The 15,881-nt window shown below is 41.1% G+C and overlaps 1 protein-coding gene across 2 annotated transcripts in view; it reads right to left on the bottom strand.

Annotated features, from left to right (window-relative positions):
* The window catches only part of hgfb (hepatocyte growth factor b), a 43,796-nt gene extending 34,641 nt beyond the window's left edge, over positions 1 to 9,155 (bottom strand). Inside the window, exons 1-5 of one of the 2 annotated variants that reach the window (XM_088996828.1) lie at positions 9,054 to 9,155; positions 7,531 to 7,690; positions 5,631 to 5,743; positions 5,021 to 5,135; positions 302 to 444 (exon numbers count right to left, since the gene is read on the bottom strand). In XM_088996828.1, the coding sequence (XP_088852954.1) occupies positions 302 to 444; positions 5,021 to 5,135; positions 5,631 to 5,743; positions 7,531 to 7,586 (427 nt within the window). In that variant the 5' untranslated portion in view covers positions 7,587 to 7,690; positions 9,054 to 9,155. Of the gene's footprint in view, positions 1 to 301; positions 445 to 5,020; positions 5,136 to 5,630; positions 5,744 to 7,530; positions 7,691 to 8,935 lie in introns of both variants that reach the window. The other variant, XM_088996826.1, reaches the window with a different exon arrangement.
* Positions 9,156 to 15,881: the final 6,726 nt, after the last annotated feature.

Consider the following 15,881-nt stretch of genomic DNA (forward strand, 5'->3'; position numbering starts at 1 on the left):
GGTTGGAGTTTCAGCTAAGGGCTTCAAGTCAGGGTAAGGGTTCCAAACAAGGACTTCTGTTTGAAATTTGGGATTCAGTACAGTTTTAGGGTTTTAAGTATAAGTTTTGAGCTTTTAAATTAAAGCTGTGCATCAAGGCTACAAACTAAGAAACGGTTTTAAATTAGGGTTTAAATATTGGATGAGGGTTTGAGACAAAACAAAAAATGGAAATTTTGAGTTTTCACACCCAAACGGTGACTTGAAATTTAATGGACTTCTCAGGTACCACTGAATCCACTCCATTTTTTGTGTGTCCTACCCTGAGAGCACTGTGGTATGCCACACTCCTGGTGTCTGTGGCGTGGGTCCGTGGTGAAGCACCATGGACCGACGGTGGAGTTGTCCGGGTTTCGACAGTAGCTCTCCCTGAGGTCCTTCTTGCTAAAACGCTTGGACATAAATCTGTTGGGATCAAAGCAGCCATTATACACACATGTAGCATTTGTGCAAGGACCATACCATCTGTAAGTTGTTGGCAGGTAGCGTGTGGAGAGATGTTTTGAAGAAAAGAAAAACAAACAAAACCACAAATGCCCTCAAGGCCACAGCAGCCGTTATCCCGAACAGTTGGTGTCCACTCAGTGTGAGCGGAATTGATGCACTGTCACCTTGATGACTGCGTGTGAATCACTTTGCGGAAGATCAGAGATGGCAAACTTATTCAGATTTTGTACATATCATTTTAAACAAAGAGGACAACAAAACATCATCATTATCCATTAGTTATTTAAAAATAACGGCAAATAGACAAGATATCCAGCTAATAACAAAATATATGACCCAAAAAAAAATTAAGAGACACATTTACAAATGCCAAACCAGGTGCATCTGTTTTAAAAACTTGACATGCCACTTTTATGTCTTCAAAAGGTTTTCAATAGCTTTGTAATCTGACAAGGTTCGCAATAATAAATAAATAAATAAATACATAAATAATAATAATAATAATAATAATAATAATAATAATAATAATAATAATAATAATAATAATAATAATAATAATACATTTCATTTATAAGCGCCTTTCAAAACTCTCAAGGACACTTTACAGTCACAGGAATAGTGTTTAGCACGTCGGCTTCACTGTGCAGAGGTCGCCGGTTCGCGTCCCGCTCCAGCCTCCCTGTGTGGAGTTTGCATGTTCTCCCCGGGTCCGCGTGGGTTTTCTCCGGGTCCTCCGGTTTCCTCCCACATTCAAAAAACATGCATGGCAGGCAGATTGAACACTCCAAATTGTCCCTAGGTGCGAGAGTGAGAGTGACTTGTTTGTCTTTGTGTGCCCTGCGATTGGCTGGCAACCAATTCAGGGCGGGATAGGCTCCAGCACCCCCCGTGACCCGAATGTAAAAACAATCGGTACGGAAAATAGATGGATGGATGGATGGATGGATGGATGGATGGATGGATTGATAAATAAATAAATAAAGAAATAAATAAATATGTGTTACATATTTTTAAATATTTGACATTCGTCCGATGAAATGACTTTTCAAACTCAATAAACTGGTGGATTTTAAGATGATGTAAAACACAAAGCATTCATGGAAAATCATTTTTGGAGAGTACAAGATAACCTTCAAAATACTGAAGGACAGTACCAAAGTCCGACTTCCCAACACTGAAAATAATACAAGCGAAATGATATGGTGTTCAATGATTCCATAGTAGAAGAAATACAGTAAAGTCTCGTTATATCGATATTCAAGGGAGTCGGAAAAAATATCGATATAACCGGGACTATCGATATATCCGATCCTGCGCCGAACTGCATTAAACAAAAGCCGCCAAAAGAGGGCAGCCAAGCGCCATATAAGAAACGGAGCTGGCCATTAGCTCCCTTTTTTTTTGGGTGAGAGATGTTCCCCCAATGTTGCCTCAAAATGGCACATATAATTCTTTAATGATTGTAAACATGTATGCTTTAATATTCAGAACTACAGTGTATTTGAAACATATTCATAACTGGATGTGTAACAAGAAAGCATATTATCCGAATCTGAAGCCATTGTTTGGATTCACAAGCAATGCAAGACGTCTTGGCGTGAAGTCATTTTTATTTGCATTTGAATAAAAAGTGACATCGGCTGTCCTTTAATACACAGTATGGAATGTTAATAATTTTCAAAATCATCGCGCTTCAGCAGACAAAACAACAAAACATTGTTGCAAAAAACGATTGCATTCATATACAGTACAGTGGGTATGTACATAACACAACAGGGAAACTGCAACGCTTACATCTTACTGTATTATGTATACAATTTAAAAAAGTCATCAATCTTCTGCTGCTTCCCATTTTTACCTTTTAACACAAACACTTCAATCTCGTCTGCTACACACGAGCTAGCGTCTGAAAATGAAAATGGCTCTGCTACACGGGTGCTGGGCACGTAACCAAGTCACTTGACCAAGTCGACCAATGGCGCGACTGATGGCGTGACACGTAACCAAGACACGTGACCAAGTTGACCAATGGCGCGACCGATGGCGTGTCACGTGACAAAGTCACACGGCCAAGTCGACCAATAGCGCGACCGATGGCGGCTCACGTAACAAGACACGTGACCAAGTTGACCAATGGCGCGACGGATATATCGATATAAACAACAAAAATGACCGGCGGGGGATGAAAAGGAGCACCGTAATAACCGGATTATCGTAATAACCGGGTATCGTACTAAACGGTACTAATTATACATAAAAAGACTAGAAATGTGCAAGGGAAATGAAAATAGTATCGTAATAAGCGGCACTATCGATATAACCGATATCGATATAACGAGACTTTACTGTATAAACAATCGACAATGATGATGGTGACTCATATATTCTCCATGAGGACCGCACATGGCCTTGGCCTCCAGAGAGCCACATGGTGAGCCAAATATCGTTTTTCCAAGTGATGATGGAAAGACCATCTCTGAACTGGTTGCATAGTTAACCGCATCCACAGGCCATCTGGATAGGTCAGTAAAAATGTCTTTGCTGATTTGGCTAGGGGAAATACAGTAGTGTGTTGTGAAAAAATCTGAGGCATGTGAGTATATTTTCCCATAAAAAAATTGAAAAAATATTTTTGAATTAACTCATTCACTGCCAGAGGATGTGCAAAAGTGTGTACACTCCGGTGCCAGGGTTTTTGTCATTTTCACTCAACTTGCAGGACTTACAGAATATTGAGTTTTAGGAGTACATAAACATTCAAGACAGCGTTACAAACCTTAGACTCTCTTCTTCCATCAGAAAAACATAGTTAATTCCTATGTTACATGGGTCTGGATGTATCTGAGTTTGAAATGAGGGCGGATGTACAAAATACAATACAATACAATATAATACAATATAATACAATATAATACAATATAATATAATACAATACAATACAATACAATACAATACAATACAATACAATACAATACAATGCAATACATTCATATTTATCTCTAACTCATATTTAGCTTTAACAACAGCTGAAGCTATAACAAAGCACTAACAAGGACAAAATGCAAATGCTGCTCCCCATGAAGGGAAAAAACATTGCCAGAGGTCTGGCCAGCGGTTTATCGACACCACTCCCCCCGCAAGAAAAACTAATAATCGAAATAATTCGAGAATTACGCTCCACATCACACTTTTCAATTACCAAAAACATTCTGGAATGGCAGTGAATGAGTTAATTTCTATGTAGGTATAAAGTGAACTAGCTTTCGCACTGGCATAAACATTGTATTCGGATGTTCCTAATGTAGAAAAAAGCACACTTGGTAATCCCTATCTTTAATTTGATTTGTCTGGCACCCACTTATTCTTCCATCAATGTTTTTGGTTGTCTTCCGGTAGGAGGCGGTGGACACCCTGAACCGGATTCCAACACAGAGACCAACAAACATCTGCGCTCACATCTCGGTACAATTTAGAGTGTTCCATGAACCTGTCATGCATATTTTTGGATTGTTGGATGAAACCGGAGGAACTTGACAAACCCCACAAAGGCTCGAAGAGAACATCCAAAGTCCATTTAATGGGACCAGATTTGAAATTGAACCCTGAACCTCTGCACTAACCACTGGCCCACCTAGCTTCACATAAGCGTTCTCATGTTCTCCACAATTATATTTTTCAAGCCATGTTCATAATTACTTCCTGTTTAAATCATATTGAGGTTGAAAGGTCAATGTGACACTCTCCTTTGTATCTGAAGCAATTTTCATTTTTTTTGCATCAAAGTTGAAAGGACCATTTCACTTATAGCAAAAGTAAGAACTGAAATGATTTCCGAGCAGTTACCAGTGGTCAACTGTGTTATGATTTTCTGCATTTTAGCTGTTTTTCCACTGGTTGCTTGCTAAATAAAATGATGCAACATATTCATCTGTGATTCGTTTGAGCTTGGTTTTGTCCTTTTCTGTATTTTCTCTCCAGCCACACCACAACAGCTGCAATGAGACTTTCATACTGAATGCAAGCGTAAAATCCCTCCTTTCTGGCCCACCACACTTTCACCATAACACAGTAGAGAAACAATGTTTCACTCCCTGCACGAGTACATTTTTAATTGCCTTGTTTTATTTTTACAGGGTATCCGATTTGAAAAATGTGGTTTATCTGGGAATGTTACTCAGCAAGAAAGTACCTCCAGCTTCACCCTAGGCTGGTAGATATAATCGTGTTTTTACACAAACACCTACACATAGACACGCACGCACACACACGCACACACACACACGCACACACACACACGACACACACACACACACACACACACACACACACACACACACACACATTTTTGGGTAAACACTAAGCCTGTAGCAAGAACTGATGTGTGCATTTTTGATGATGGATTGCACCCCGGGATTTCTCACTCTCTCATATCGTGTGCACAAGCATCCACCATAGCCTATAGCTACTGACTAATTGCACCACTAACAGACCAAAACAAACACAGCTATATAAATATGCAGTAGATGATTCTTACTTGTGTTCATGAGGAATTGGGGACGCCCAGGACTGGCACGGGATTCCTCTGACTGTCATTGACTTTCTACCTCTGTACCTTCCACCGGTACCAATGATGCATTCGCGAATGTAGTCTGGAAAAAAAAAAAAAAAAACAAAATATATATATATATATATATTTTTTTTTAAGTTCTTTTTTATGGTCTTGCTGTAATGAACAAATCCCCTCTCCCGGCAAATTGGCGTTTTCACGATTATTATGTTTGTTAAAGTCATTATAAGTGCCTTACATGCTGGGTCCGAGAGGACAGTAATTTCATCTGTGCTGTATGTCATGCATATTAGCATATTTGACAATAAAGCTGACTTTGGCTTTTTGAAATGTGTTTGCATGAAGATTTTTCACGTGTTGGGCAATCAGAGCTGTTTTTAGGGTGGGTGGAATTTCCAGTTTATACAAAAGATCTGTAATGACACAAAATGATTCATAATGTGCTGGGACACAATAAACAACGACATTGGTTCTTGCCCTTCCCTTGTTTATTTCTCAAAGGATGACATCCTAACAAAGCTAAAAATCCAGGGTTGTTGTTGTTTTTTTTGGATGACATATCGCGCGAGATAATCACCTTTCTTTTGATACAGTCGGACATTCAAGTCGTGTTGCGTCTTGACGACGGGTGAGTTGCGGTCAAAAGACAGCCACTGGCATTTCCTGTTTTGCTGATCATAGAGAAACGCTCTGTGCACCAAAAAAATAAAAATAAGACAGTGAAGGAAGAAAAAAAAAATCACACAAGTGAAGCATGCATTTCACTCAATTAACACCGTTATTTTTTTGTTCTTTCTCATTTTTTTTCTGAAAGACCTCACTTCAACCACTTCAACCACCTCTACCCACTTTACATACGTCACTACCTCACTTTACATACGTCACTACCTCACTTTACATACGACACTACCTCATTTTACATTCAGAAATTACATGTATTGTCTGTTGTCAATTGTATGTCTTTTTTAGCCACGTTATTAGTGCCTTGCACGCTGGGTCCGAGAGGACATTAATTTCATCTGTGCTGTATGTCATGCATATTAGCATATTTGACAATAAAGCTGACTTTGACTTTGACTTTGACTTTGTTACATGATGCAACACAATTAAGAGTGGCCTGTTTAACATTAATGAACATCGGAAAACAACTGAAGAAGAAACAAAGCGCTTTTGAAAGTGGCTTGTTCCTATATTATTAAGCGTATCCCAAATTACTTTTAAATTATCTTGTAAGCGCGTGAAAATGTATTTTCGGCATGAATGCAATTTTATGAAACAATCAAACTTTTTTTTTCTAAATTCAGTCCCTCATACCTAGTTTTGCTTTGCAACATGAAACTCGGTTGGGATGTCAATCACTTAAGGCAATTCATGAACAAGTCTCAAAATGCCACAGCCGAAATGACACAATTAAAACCCGCTGGCTTGAATATGTCTGTGTAAGCTGTCAGTCGTACAGGAGTGGTCCATAGAGGTCATCTGTCATCAGATGACGGCTGAAGAAACCTTTTCATCGACCCTGGCATGAAGTCACCATTTTAGGACAATTTTGGCCATTTCTGGAGCTCCAATAAAGTGTGTTTCAAAATTCAAATTATATACCATGTTTTATGGTATATAAGGTGCACCGTAGTATAAGGCACACCTTCAATGAATGAAAAAAAAAATCCAAATAGAATATCTAAGTCTATAAAACGTTTCCAAATATAAGACGACAGAGAGAGAGTGATAAAACACACACATGCGCAGAAAGGATACGAAAGAGCAAAAGAAACAAAAGTGAAAAAAAAGTGAAATGATGAGAAAATGGTAAGAAAAAAGTGAAATTTGGACTCGTTTCAACTTTGATAGTTCAAAAGCAGAGTGTAAACTGGAATGTTAAAATATATCATCAATCAGGCGCCACAAATAACCCACACAAGCCATTTGTACACTTGACGCAAAAAGCTATCAACCCAGCTAAACAGAACACAATTGATGAGGAAAAAGGTAAAATTATCGCAGAGAAAGCACATCCGAGGTATCATGCCTCAAGATGGTGGAAGAAGAAGGCTACTTTCCTCCTCAATTGTTTAATGCTGATGAAACCGGCCACTCCATTGACCAAGCCATCAACGACCATCACAAAGTAAATAAAACGACTTTATTATACAGTACAGTTTATTTCTTTAATTATAATACCATAGCACATTTATTATACATAAAATAAGGAATATTTTGTGTAGTTTTAAGGCTTAGAAAATTAGAAAGTAGAAAATTATGTTTTATGGGGACCTGGGAACGGATTATCCTCATTTTAATGGTTTCCTAAGGAAATTCCATTTTGGGATACAAACGTTTCACCTTACACACTCTGTCTGGGAACCAATTAAGTTTGTAAGCCAAGGTATCACTTTATTTTGGTATGGAGTGCACATTTTGGGATCTAGTCCAACGTCAGTGCGTTCTGTGCAGTGACATTAGAGTGGAGGCATTACCTGCAGGTGAAAGGGAGTTTTTTGTTACGGCTGCAGATTCGAGCGCACTTGGCCATGCTGACCTTCCTACTTTTGGTCGGATGGGAGGAGCTCGGGGGTGTAAGAAACAGACGCAAGCCATCAGTCTTGATGTAGTCTTGCAGTGCATTTCTTCTACCCTCTGAAAGAATCACATCACATACAGAAAAAAATGCTCATTAAATTTAGTACAAGCCAATGAGATGTAAAGTACATTTAATGCTAAGTTCTGGTTTAATATTGTAGTTGTAGTTTGCAGGGGAGTGCATCATTATGTGAGCTGCTCCTAATATGAAGAAACATTCTGAAGAAAAAAAACGTATTTCTCCGGCAAGCAGATCAGGATGAACTTTGCAAATGTGCCATAGCATGTTACAGTATACTACAAGTACCAGATGTACAGGATACTTTGATATACCAGACAACTTTACATACAACAACAACAACTTTAATAAAATACAAAATGCTGAATCATAAATAGCATTAATTGTGTGCCATAACTCACTTTGTTATTGATGCACACACTGAGGGCCGAGAAACAACCACTTACATTCATAATTTTGTCTTAAGTAAACATGACATCCATGTTTTTTTCTAATGTAGGGGGCAGTTGCAGTTCATAGAGAAAAACCACACAACAATGGGGAGAATGTACAAACGTGTATGCCCCATGCACACATTATATGCCCCAAACTATCCTTCAGAACTTCGCCAAACAAGCTAACCAATGACTTCCAAACACTTTGCTGTGATGCCTCATACAGGAACATTTTGAGACATTAAATTAAACTGATATTCACTTGGCAATACACAGCACACACCATATAGTACAATAACCATGCAATAAGCATTTAACAATATGTTAAAATAAAAAAATATGGGATAATGACAATAAGAAAAAAGCTGTTTAAAAGTCATCACAGATTTGTTGTTGACTGATGAAAGTTTTGACTATGGTAAATACAGTACCATAATGACGCACAGTAATTCATTATTATATAGCGGATCATGGTGGTAACATCACTGCTGACTGAGGTTGACGAGCACCCACACTAAGTGGATGATGACGCACGCAAATCGGTGATCCAGAGCGGTCAGGAAGGATTACAATTTGAGTTCCCCAACTCATACACGCACAGACGCACGTGCAAGTGTCCGGGGAGACGCATTTTACGATAGGAATTGACACTCGAGATAGGAATTGACACTCACTGGTCGACGTGAGCTAAACAAAGTATTTCTGGAAAAAAAGCAAACCAAATTGATCTTGTCATGCTGGATGACGATTGAATGATTTTACTTGGTTGTGCGTCATGATATGCACAGACGCACACGCGCACACACGCGTCTGCTCGAGCGCTCACGTGGATGTGGCGGTCAAGCTTACCTGAGTAAGAGAGCACGGAGATAGTCAGCAGTAACTTGTAAATCCACATCACGATACACGTATCGTACACCACAAATACAAATAAGTAATGAAAATCAGAGAAATGCGCCCAAAGTACCGGATGAGTCCGACGCTCACTGGGAGATTTTGCTCCCACCACTGCGCAGAGGATGCGTCTCCTCTCCTCCAAGTACTTCGTCCTCGGCTCCCTCACCCCTCCTCCACACCCTCTTCCTCAGTCTCAGCCCTCCCCATACTTCTCGTGCCCACCCCATGAACTTCTTTCAGCCTTCTTGATTCCCCCCCAAAAAGTCATTGCAGTGACAAAACCCAGTGCAGCAGTTCTCATCAACAAATATTGGAACAATAAGTATATCTATCTATCTATCTATCTATCTATCTATCTATCTATCTATCTATCTATCTATCTATCTATCTATCTATCTATCTATCTATCTATCTATCTATCTATCTATCTATCTATCTATCTATCTATCTATCTATCTATCTATCTATCTCTATCCTTCTCTATCCCTCTCTATCCCTCTCTCTCTCTCTCTCTCTCTCTCTCTCTCTCTCTCTTGCTGTCTCTTGCTCTCTCTATCTCTATATCTACCGTATTTTCCGCACTATAAGGCACACCTAAATGCTTTAATTTTTTTCTAAAGTTGACCATGCGCCTTATAATCCGGTGCGCCATATATATGGATCAATATTGACCCGCAACAGGTCTCTCAACTACGGTAAGCAGCCGAGATTCCATTTTCCCCCCGTAGAAGTAGTGCGCGGTGCATGCTGGGGTGGTGTCTACAGAGCATTCAAAGCTAGACTGCACACTGCGTGCGAGCGATGGATAGCAGAAGGTGAACACACTGTTGTGCGGCGAGACAGCAAGCAGGTGGAAAGAGGATAAAAGTTCACTCAGCCAGATCCAGGACGGATATTTTGAGGTTTCTTTATTTGAAGTTGCAATGGATGTAGGTTTTGGGCAGACCACAGGTAACACTGCTCTCCAGGCTGTCCTTTCTCCCTCTTCTTCCTTGAAGTAACTGGCTCAGTCTGGTTTTAAAGGTGCTTCACCTGAGCTTCTGGCCAATCAGGTCCCAGCGGCAATTGGACATTTCCAGGTGGTTGCAATCACCTTCTCAGAGTCAATTAGTGGTCGCCCAATTCTACTGTTTTGGATGGGGAGAAATGCGCACCTTTCTCCCATCCAAAATCCAGAAAACACAAAATTATTTAACATTTCTTTTGGCATCATGACACACACGTTCACCAAGACGGGGAGATAGCGCCGGACAACATACGCCACTATCTGCCAGTGGATCGTAAATGCCTGGGCTGATATATCAGTCTCAACTGTGGTCCGCGCTTTCAAGAAGGCAGGAATTGTCACCGAACCGCCAGACGATAGCGACACTGACTCCACGAATGACTACCGATACTTGGATGAGACAAAGCCGGGCGTGTTGGATGCCGCATTCGTCCAGCTGTTCAATTCGGACATGGAAGAAAAATTCCAGGGATTCGTTGATGAGGATTGAACTGATCTTTACGAGTTTCCTTTGTGTCTTTACAGTTCAACAAGTTTGGTCATATTGTGAATATGGACATCATACCTGTCAACCTCCACGGCTCCATGCCCTTACAAACTGTCATATTTTCCCTTACAAAATACAAAATAATCTCACACCATATTTTTTTCAAGCGTGTTTATTTATGTAGTTTAACATGTAATATTGTACATGTGTTTCGCTATATCATTCTGTACATAATATTAATAAATGATGAAATGTTGCTTAATTACTACAGTGTTCTCTATTGTATGCCACTGGCGGTAGACACATGCGCACAGTAGCATCAAACCGCTCGCTTCATTTGCAATGAAAAAAATGATACAGAGATAGAGGCGACTGCAGCGAACTCGTTTGACTTGATTGATTTGCTGTTTCGTGATAGTCGGTGTATACCGGATGGTACCTGTAATTGACAAATTTGCGTTTTTTCGTGCAGATTTTCTTGTACGTCGTACACGTCTTAAAATGCATAATAAACGTAGTTTGTACGGCAAAAACGTACAGGTTGACAGGTATGGGACATGAACGCGTCAACAACAGTTATTATGCTATTGCTTTAGAGTTATTATTGTGATTGTTATTGCTTTGCACTATTAAGAGTTTATTAATTCACCGTAACAGCATCAAAATGTTTTTTACGTGTTTACTGAATGGAGGAAAGGTTTCCCTTTACGATGTGATATAAATGATGCACTACGCGTTGTAGCTTGAACTGTTTCACGAAAATACGAATACTTTACCTCAGAGAAAATAATAAAACAGTTTGTGACGTGTCACGTGACGTCGCGTCAGTGTTGTAAAGCAGTGTCATAAAGCAGGGTTGTTAACAGCATCAAGTTGAGAATGATGCAGTTGTAAATAAAGACCATTCGCAGGCAAGTCCTCTCCTCTCGTTCTTCCGACATAACACAGCTGTTTATTCATTTTGGGAGTGAATAGAGTTGTCAGAAAGCTGATTTGTAATCTATTTATAAAGTTTGACTGACATATCTGACTGTTTTGTTGACATTCTAAGCAGCCGTCTAAGCAGCGTCTAGCACCGTCTAAGGCTAAGCAGTGTTAGCACCGAATGCATAACGTAACCCCAGGCTCTACTGTAGCGCCTTACAATGCCTTATACATTAAAGTCTCGTTATATCGATATTCAAGGGAGTCCGAAAAAATATCGATATAACCGGGACTATCGATATATCCGATCCTGCGCCGAACTGCATTAAACAAAAGCCGCCAAAAGAGGGCAGCCAAGCGCCATATAAGAAACGGAGCTGGCCATTAGCTCCCTTTTTTTTTGGGTGAGAGATGTTCCCCCAATGTTGCCTCAAAATGGCACATATAATTCTTTAATGATTGTAAACATGTATGCTTTAATCTTCAGAACGACAGTGTATTTGAAACATATTCATAGCTGGATGTGTAACAAGAAAGCATATTATCCGAATCTGAAGCCATTGTTTGGATTCACAAGCAATGCAAGACGTCTTGGCGTGAAGTCATTTTTATTTGCATTTGAATAAAAAGTGACATCGGCTGTCCTTTAATACACAGTATGGAATGTTAATAATTTTCAAAATCATCGCGCTTCAGCAGACAAAACAAGAAACATTGTTGCAAAAAACGATTGCATTCATATACAGTACAGTGGGCATGTACATAACACAACAGGGAAACTGCAACGCTTACATCTTACTCTATTATGTATACAATTTAAAAAAGTCATCAATCTTCTTCTGCTTCCCATTTTTACCTTTTAACACAAACACTTCAATCTCGTCTGCTACACACGAGCTAGCGTCTGAAAATGAAAATGGCTCTGCTACACGGGTGCTGGGCACGTAACCAAGTCACCTGACCAAGTCGACCAATGGCGCGACTGATGGCGTGACACGTAACCAAGACACGTGACCAAGTTGACCAATGGCGCGACCGATGACGTGTCACGTGACAAAGTCACACGGCCAAGTCGACCAATAGCACGATCGATGGCGGCTCATGTGACCAAGTCGACCAATGGCGCGACCGATGGCGGCTCACGTAACAAGACACGTGACCAAGTTGACCAATGACGCGACGGATATATCGATATAAATAACAAAAATGGCCGGCGGGGGATGAAAAGGAGCACCGTAATAACCGGATTATCGTAATAACCGGGTATCGTACTAAACGGTACTAATTATACATAAAAAGACTACAAATGTGCAAGGGAAATGAAAATAGTATCGTAATAAGCGGTACTATCGATATAACCGATATCGATATAACGAGACTTTACTGTATATGGAAAAATTTGTAAAATGTCATTCATTGAAGGTGCGCCTTATAATGCGGTGCGCCTTATAGTGCGGAAAATACAGTAGCTACCCATCCATCCATCCATCCATCCATCCATCCATCCATCCAAACCCACCCAAATATGTGGCCCAAATATGTGGGGCACAATAATGTTTGCCCCCCAAAAAAGCAAAGTACAGTGATACCTCGGCTTACAAACGCTTTATGAACATTAAATTCGCGAGAATAGAATCTTGTAGCGCCACGGTGGCTGGCGGACTAGTGTTTGGCGGAAGAACACCAAACCACACAGCCGAAAAGCGCCACTGTGGCTGTCGGACTACTTTTTCACACACCCTTTCTCTGAGTGCATACGTGGTTTGTTATCAAGGATACATTTGCTATTATGGGACCGAAAAAGACCCCACCACAGGCTAATGTTCAGCCGAAGAGGACACAAAACGAAATTATGGTCGAGCAGAAGAAGGAGATCACCGAGAAACACGACCGAGGTGGTCGTTTGTGTGGCTTAGCGTCCCAGTACGAGTATGCAAAGTCGATCATTGCTACCATCCTTCGGAACAAGGAAGCTATTACAGGTGTGTGTGTTGATATGGGTGTTTCCGTGCTGTCTAAGCAACGGTCTCAAGCAATAGAAGAGGTTTAAAAACTTCTTTTAATTTTGATCAACGAAAAGCAGCGAGCAAGGTACAGCATGAGTGAATGAAATATTGTTAAAAAAGCATGGCAACGTCACTCGGATATCGTCAAGAGGCAACTTGGAAGTTCGTCATCCATTGACGATTTCAAGACTAGCCACGGATTATTCGAGAACTTTCAGCGTCGTACAGGGATTCATAGTGTCATTCGTCATGGTGAGGCAGCCAGTTCTAACGATAAAACTGCCGAAGCTTACAAGGAATCATTCCTCAAGATGGTGGAAGAAGAAGGTTACGTTCCTCATTAAGTGTTTAATGCTGATGAAACCGGCCTTTTGGGGGAAAAGATGCCTAACCGGACTTTCATTACCCAGGAAGAAAAGTGGGCATAAGCCTGGGCATAAGCCGATGACAGATAGTCTAACCCTCCTTCCGACAATCCTTATGGAATCTGACTCGCCTTCCAAATAGTAACTCCATCCCTCCCACCCCTTCCCATTCCATCATGCCATCAACGACCATCACAAAGTTAAATAAAATGACTTTGTTATACATTACAGTTTATTTCTTTATTTACAATATAATAGCACATTTAGTATACATGAAATAAGGTATATTGCGTGCAGTTTTCTGGCTTATTTATTAGAAAATTGTGTTTTATGGGGACCTGGGAACAGATTATTGTCATTTTAATGTTTTTTTTATGGGAAATTATTTTTTGGAAGACACACTTTTCACCTTACACACACTTTCTGGGTACCAATTAAATTCATACGCTGAGGTATCACTGTAATATTATTATAATGGTTTCCAGTTCGCTACCGGATATGAAAAAAAAAACATTAAAATACTCGTAACTAATGTTGAACTTAAATACACTGGTTGAATAGCTTTGCATCCTTAATGAACCTTTTTCGTGTGTGTTTTTTTTGTACGTCTGTGTGTGTGTGTGTGTGTGTGTGTGCGTGCGTGCGTGTGTGTGTGTGTGTGTGTGTGTGTGTGTGTGTGTGTGTGTGTGTGTGTGTGTGTGTGTGTGTGTGTGTGTGTGTGTGTGTGTGTTGAGGTTAGTGATGACAACAGACCCAGATGCAGTAAACATAGATACGCCGTGTTAGGAGATCCTGTCGCCTTAAACAAACAGATGCTTCCTGTTGTTCGGGCGTGAGATTGACGGCGCTGCTTGTAAGTGAACCCTGCTGACAGTTTGCACTCGCAGATACACACACACACACACACACACACACACACACACACACACACACACACACACACACACACACACACACACACACACACTTCTTCTAGCTGTCCATCATAGGTGATGATGACGCTTGGGGAGGGGATGTTGGGGCGGGGGGGGGGGGGGGGGGGGGGGGCTTAGCGACGATGTCGCTGGTGCCACTTTTCATGGGCATAGAGCCCAATCCTTGAGCCGCAGACACGTCCGCAGATGGAACATGGGAGGCCGGATGGCAGGGGGGTACCAGCCGCCCGCTGGTGCCGTTGATTGCGTCTCTCTAATTGTCTGTCTATGTGGATTTGATGTATTTTAGAGACTATCCTGGCACTAGTGGTCTGCCAGGTTTGTCGGTCTGAGGCCAAAGCTTAGAGCTCCGTGATGTTGATGTTGACTCGTTTGAGGAGGTCCCTGGTGTAGTCCTTGAGGCGTCGCTTTTGCCCCCCTGCAGAGCGCTTCACATCTTTCAGCTGTCCATAGAGGACTTGGCGGGGCAGGCGGTGATCGGGCATGCGGATGGTGTGTCCAATCCACCGAAGGTGTTTTTTTGCAACTGCTGCTTCCATGCAGATGGAATTTGTGCGCTGAAAGATGTCTGCGTGAGGAACTCGATCTTCCCAGGACAGGCCAAGGATCTTCTGCAGGCTCCGGATGTGGAAGGCCTTAAGGGTAGTTAAGTGCCGGCGGTATGTGGTCCATGTTTCTGCCCCATAGAGGAGAGTGGACAGACATACTGCGCTGTATACGGCAATTTTGGTTCCAATTCTCAGGTTACGGTTCATAAACACTCTCTGCGTAAACGTCCAAACGAGGATGAGGCTTTATTTATACGATTGTGTATTTCAATGTCAAGGGAGCAATTGGTGGACAAAGTGGAGCCAAGGTAGGTAAAACAATCCACTACATTTAGTGAAATTGATGTGAAGGCTGGGTGGTGTGGGAGTTCGCGACACAGGTTGGAACATGAGCTCTGTTTTTTTATGTTGATCTGGAGACCAAAAGACTGGTATAAGTTAGAAATGGTATTGAGAGCATGCTGCATAGATTCTGAGCTGTGAGCTTGTACAGCACAGTCATCAGCATACTGAAGTTCGCAGATGTGGCAGATATTTGTCTTTGTGTGGGCCTGGAGCCGTCTGATGTTGAAGAGGTTTCCATCGAGGCGGTATTCCAGGCGGATGCCATCTTCATGTCGGATGCCT

Source organism: Hippocampus bargibanti, linkage group LG05, assembly GCF_051943395.1.
Source record: "Hippocampus bargibanti isolate YZ-2025 linkage group LG05, ASM5194339v1, whole genome shotgun sequence".
NCBI classification, from domain to species: domain Eukaryota; kingdom Metazoa; phylum Chordata; class Actinopteri; order Syngnathiformes; family Syngnathidae; genus Hippocampus; species Hippocampus bargibanti.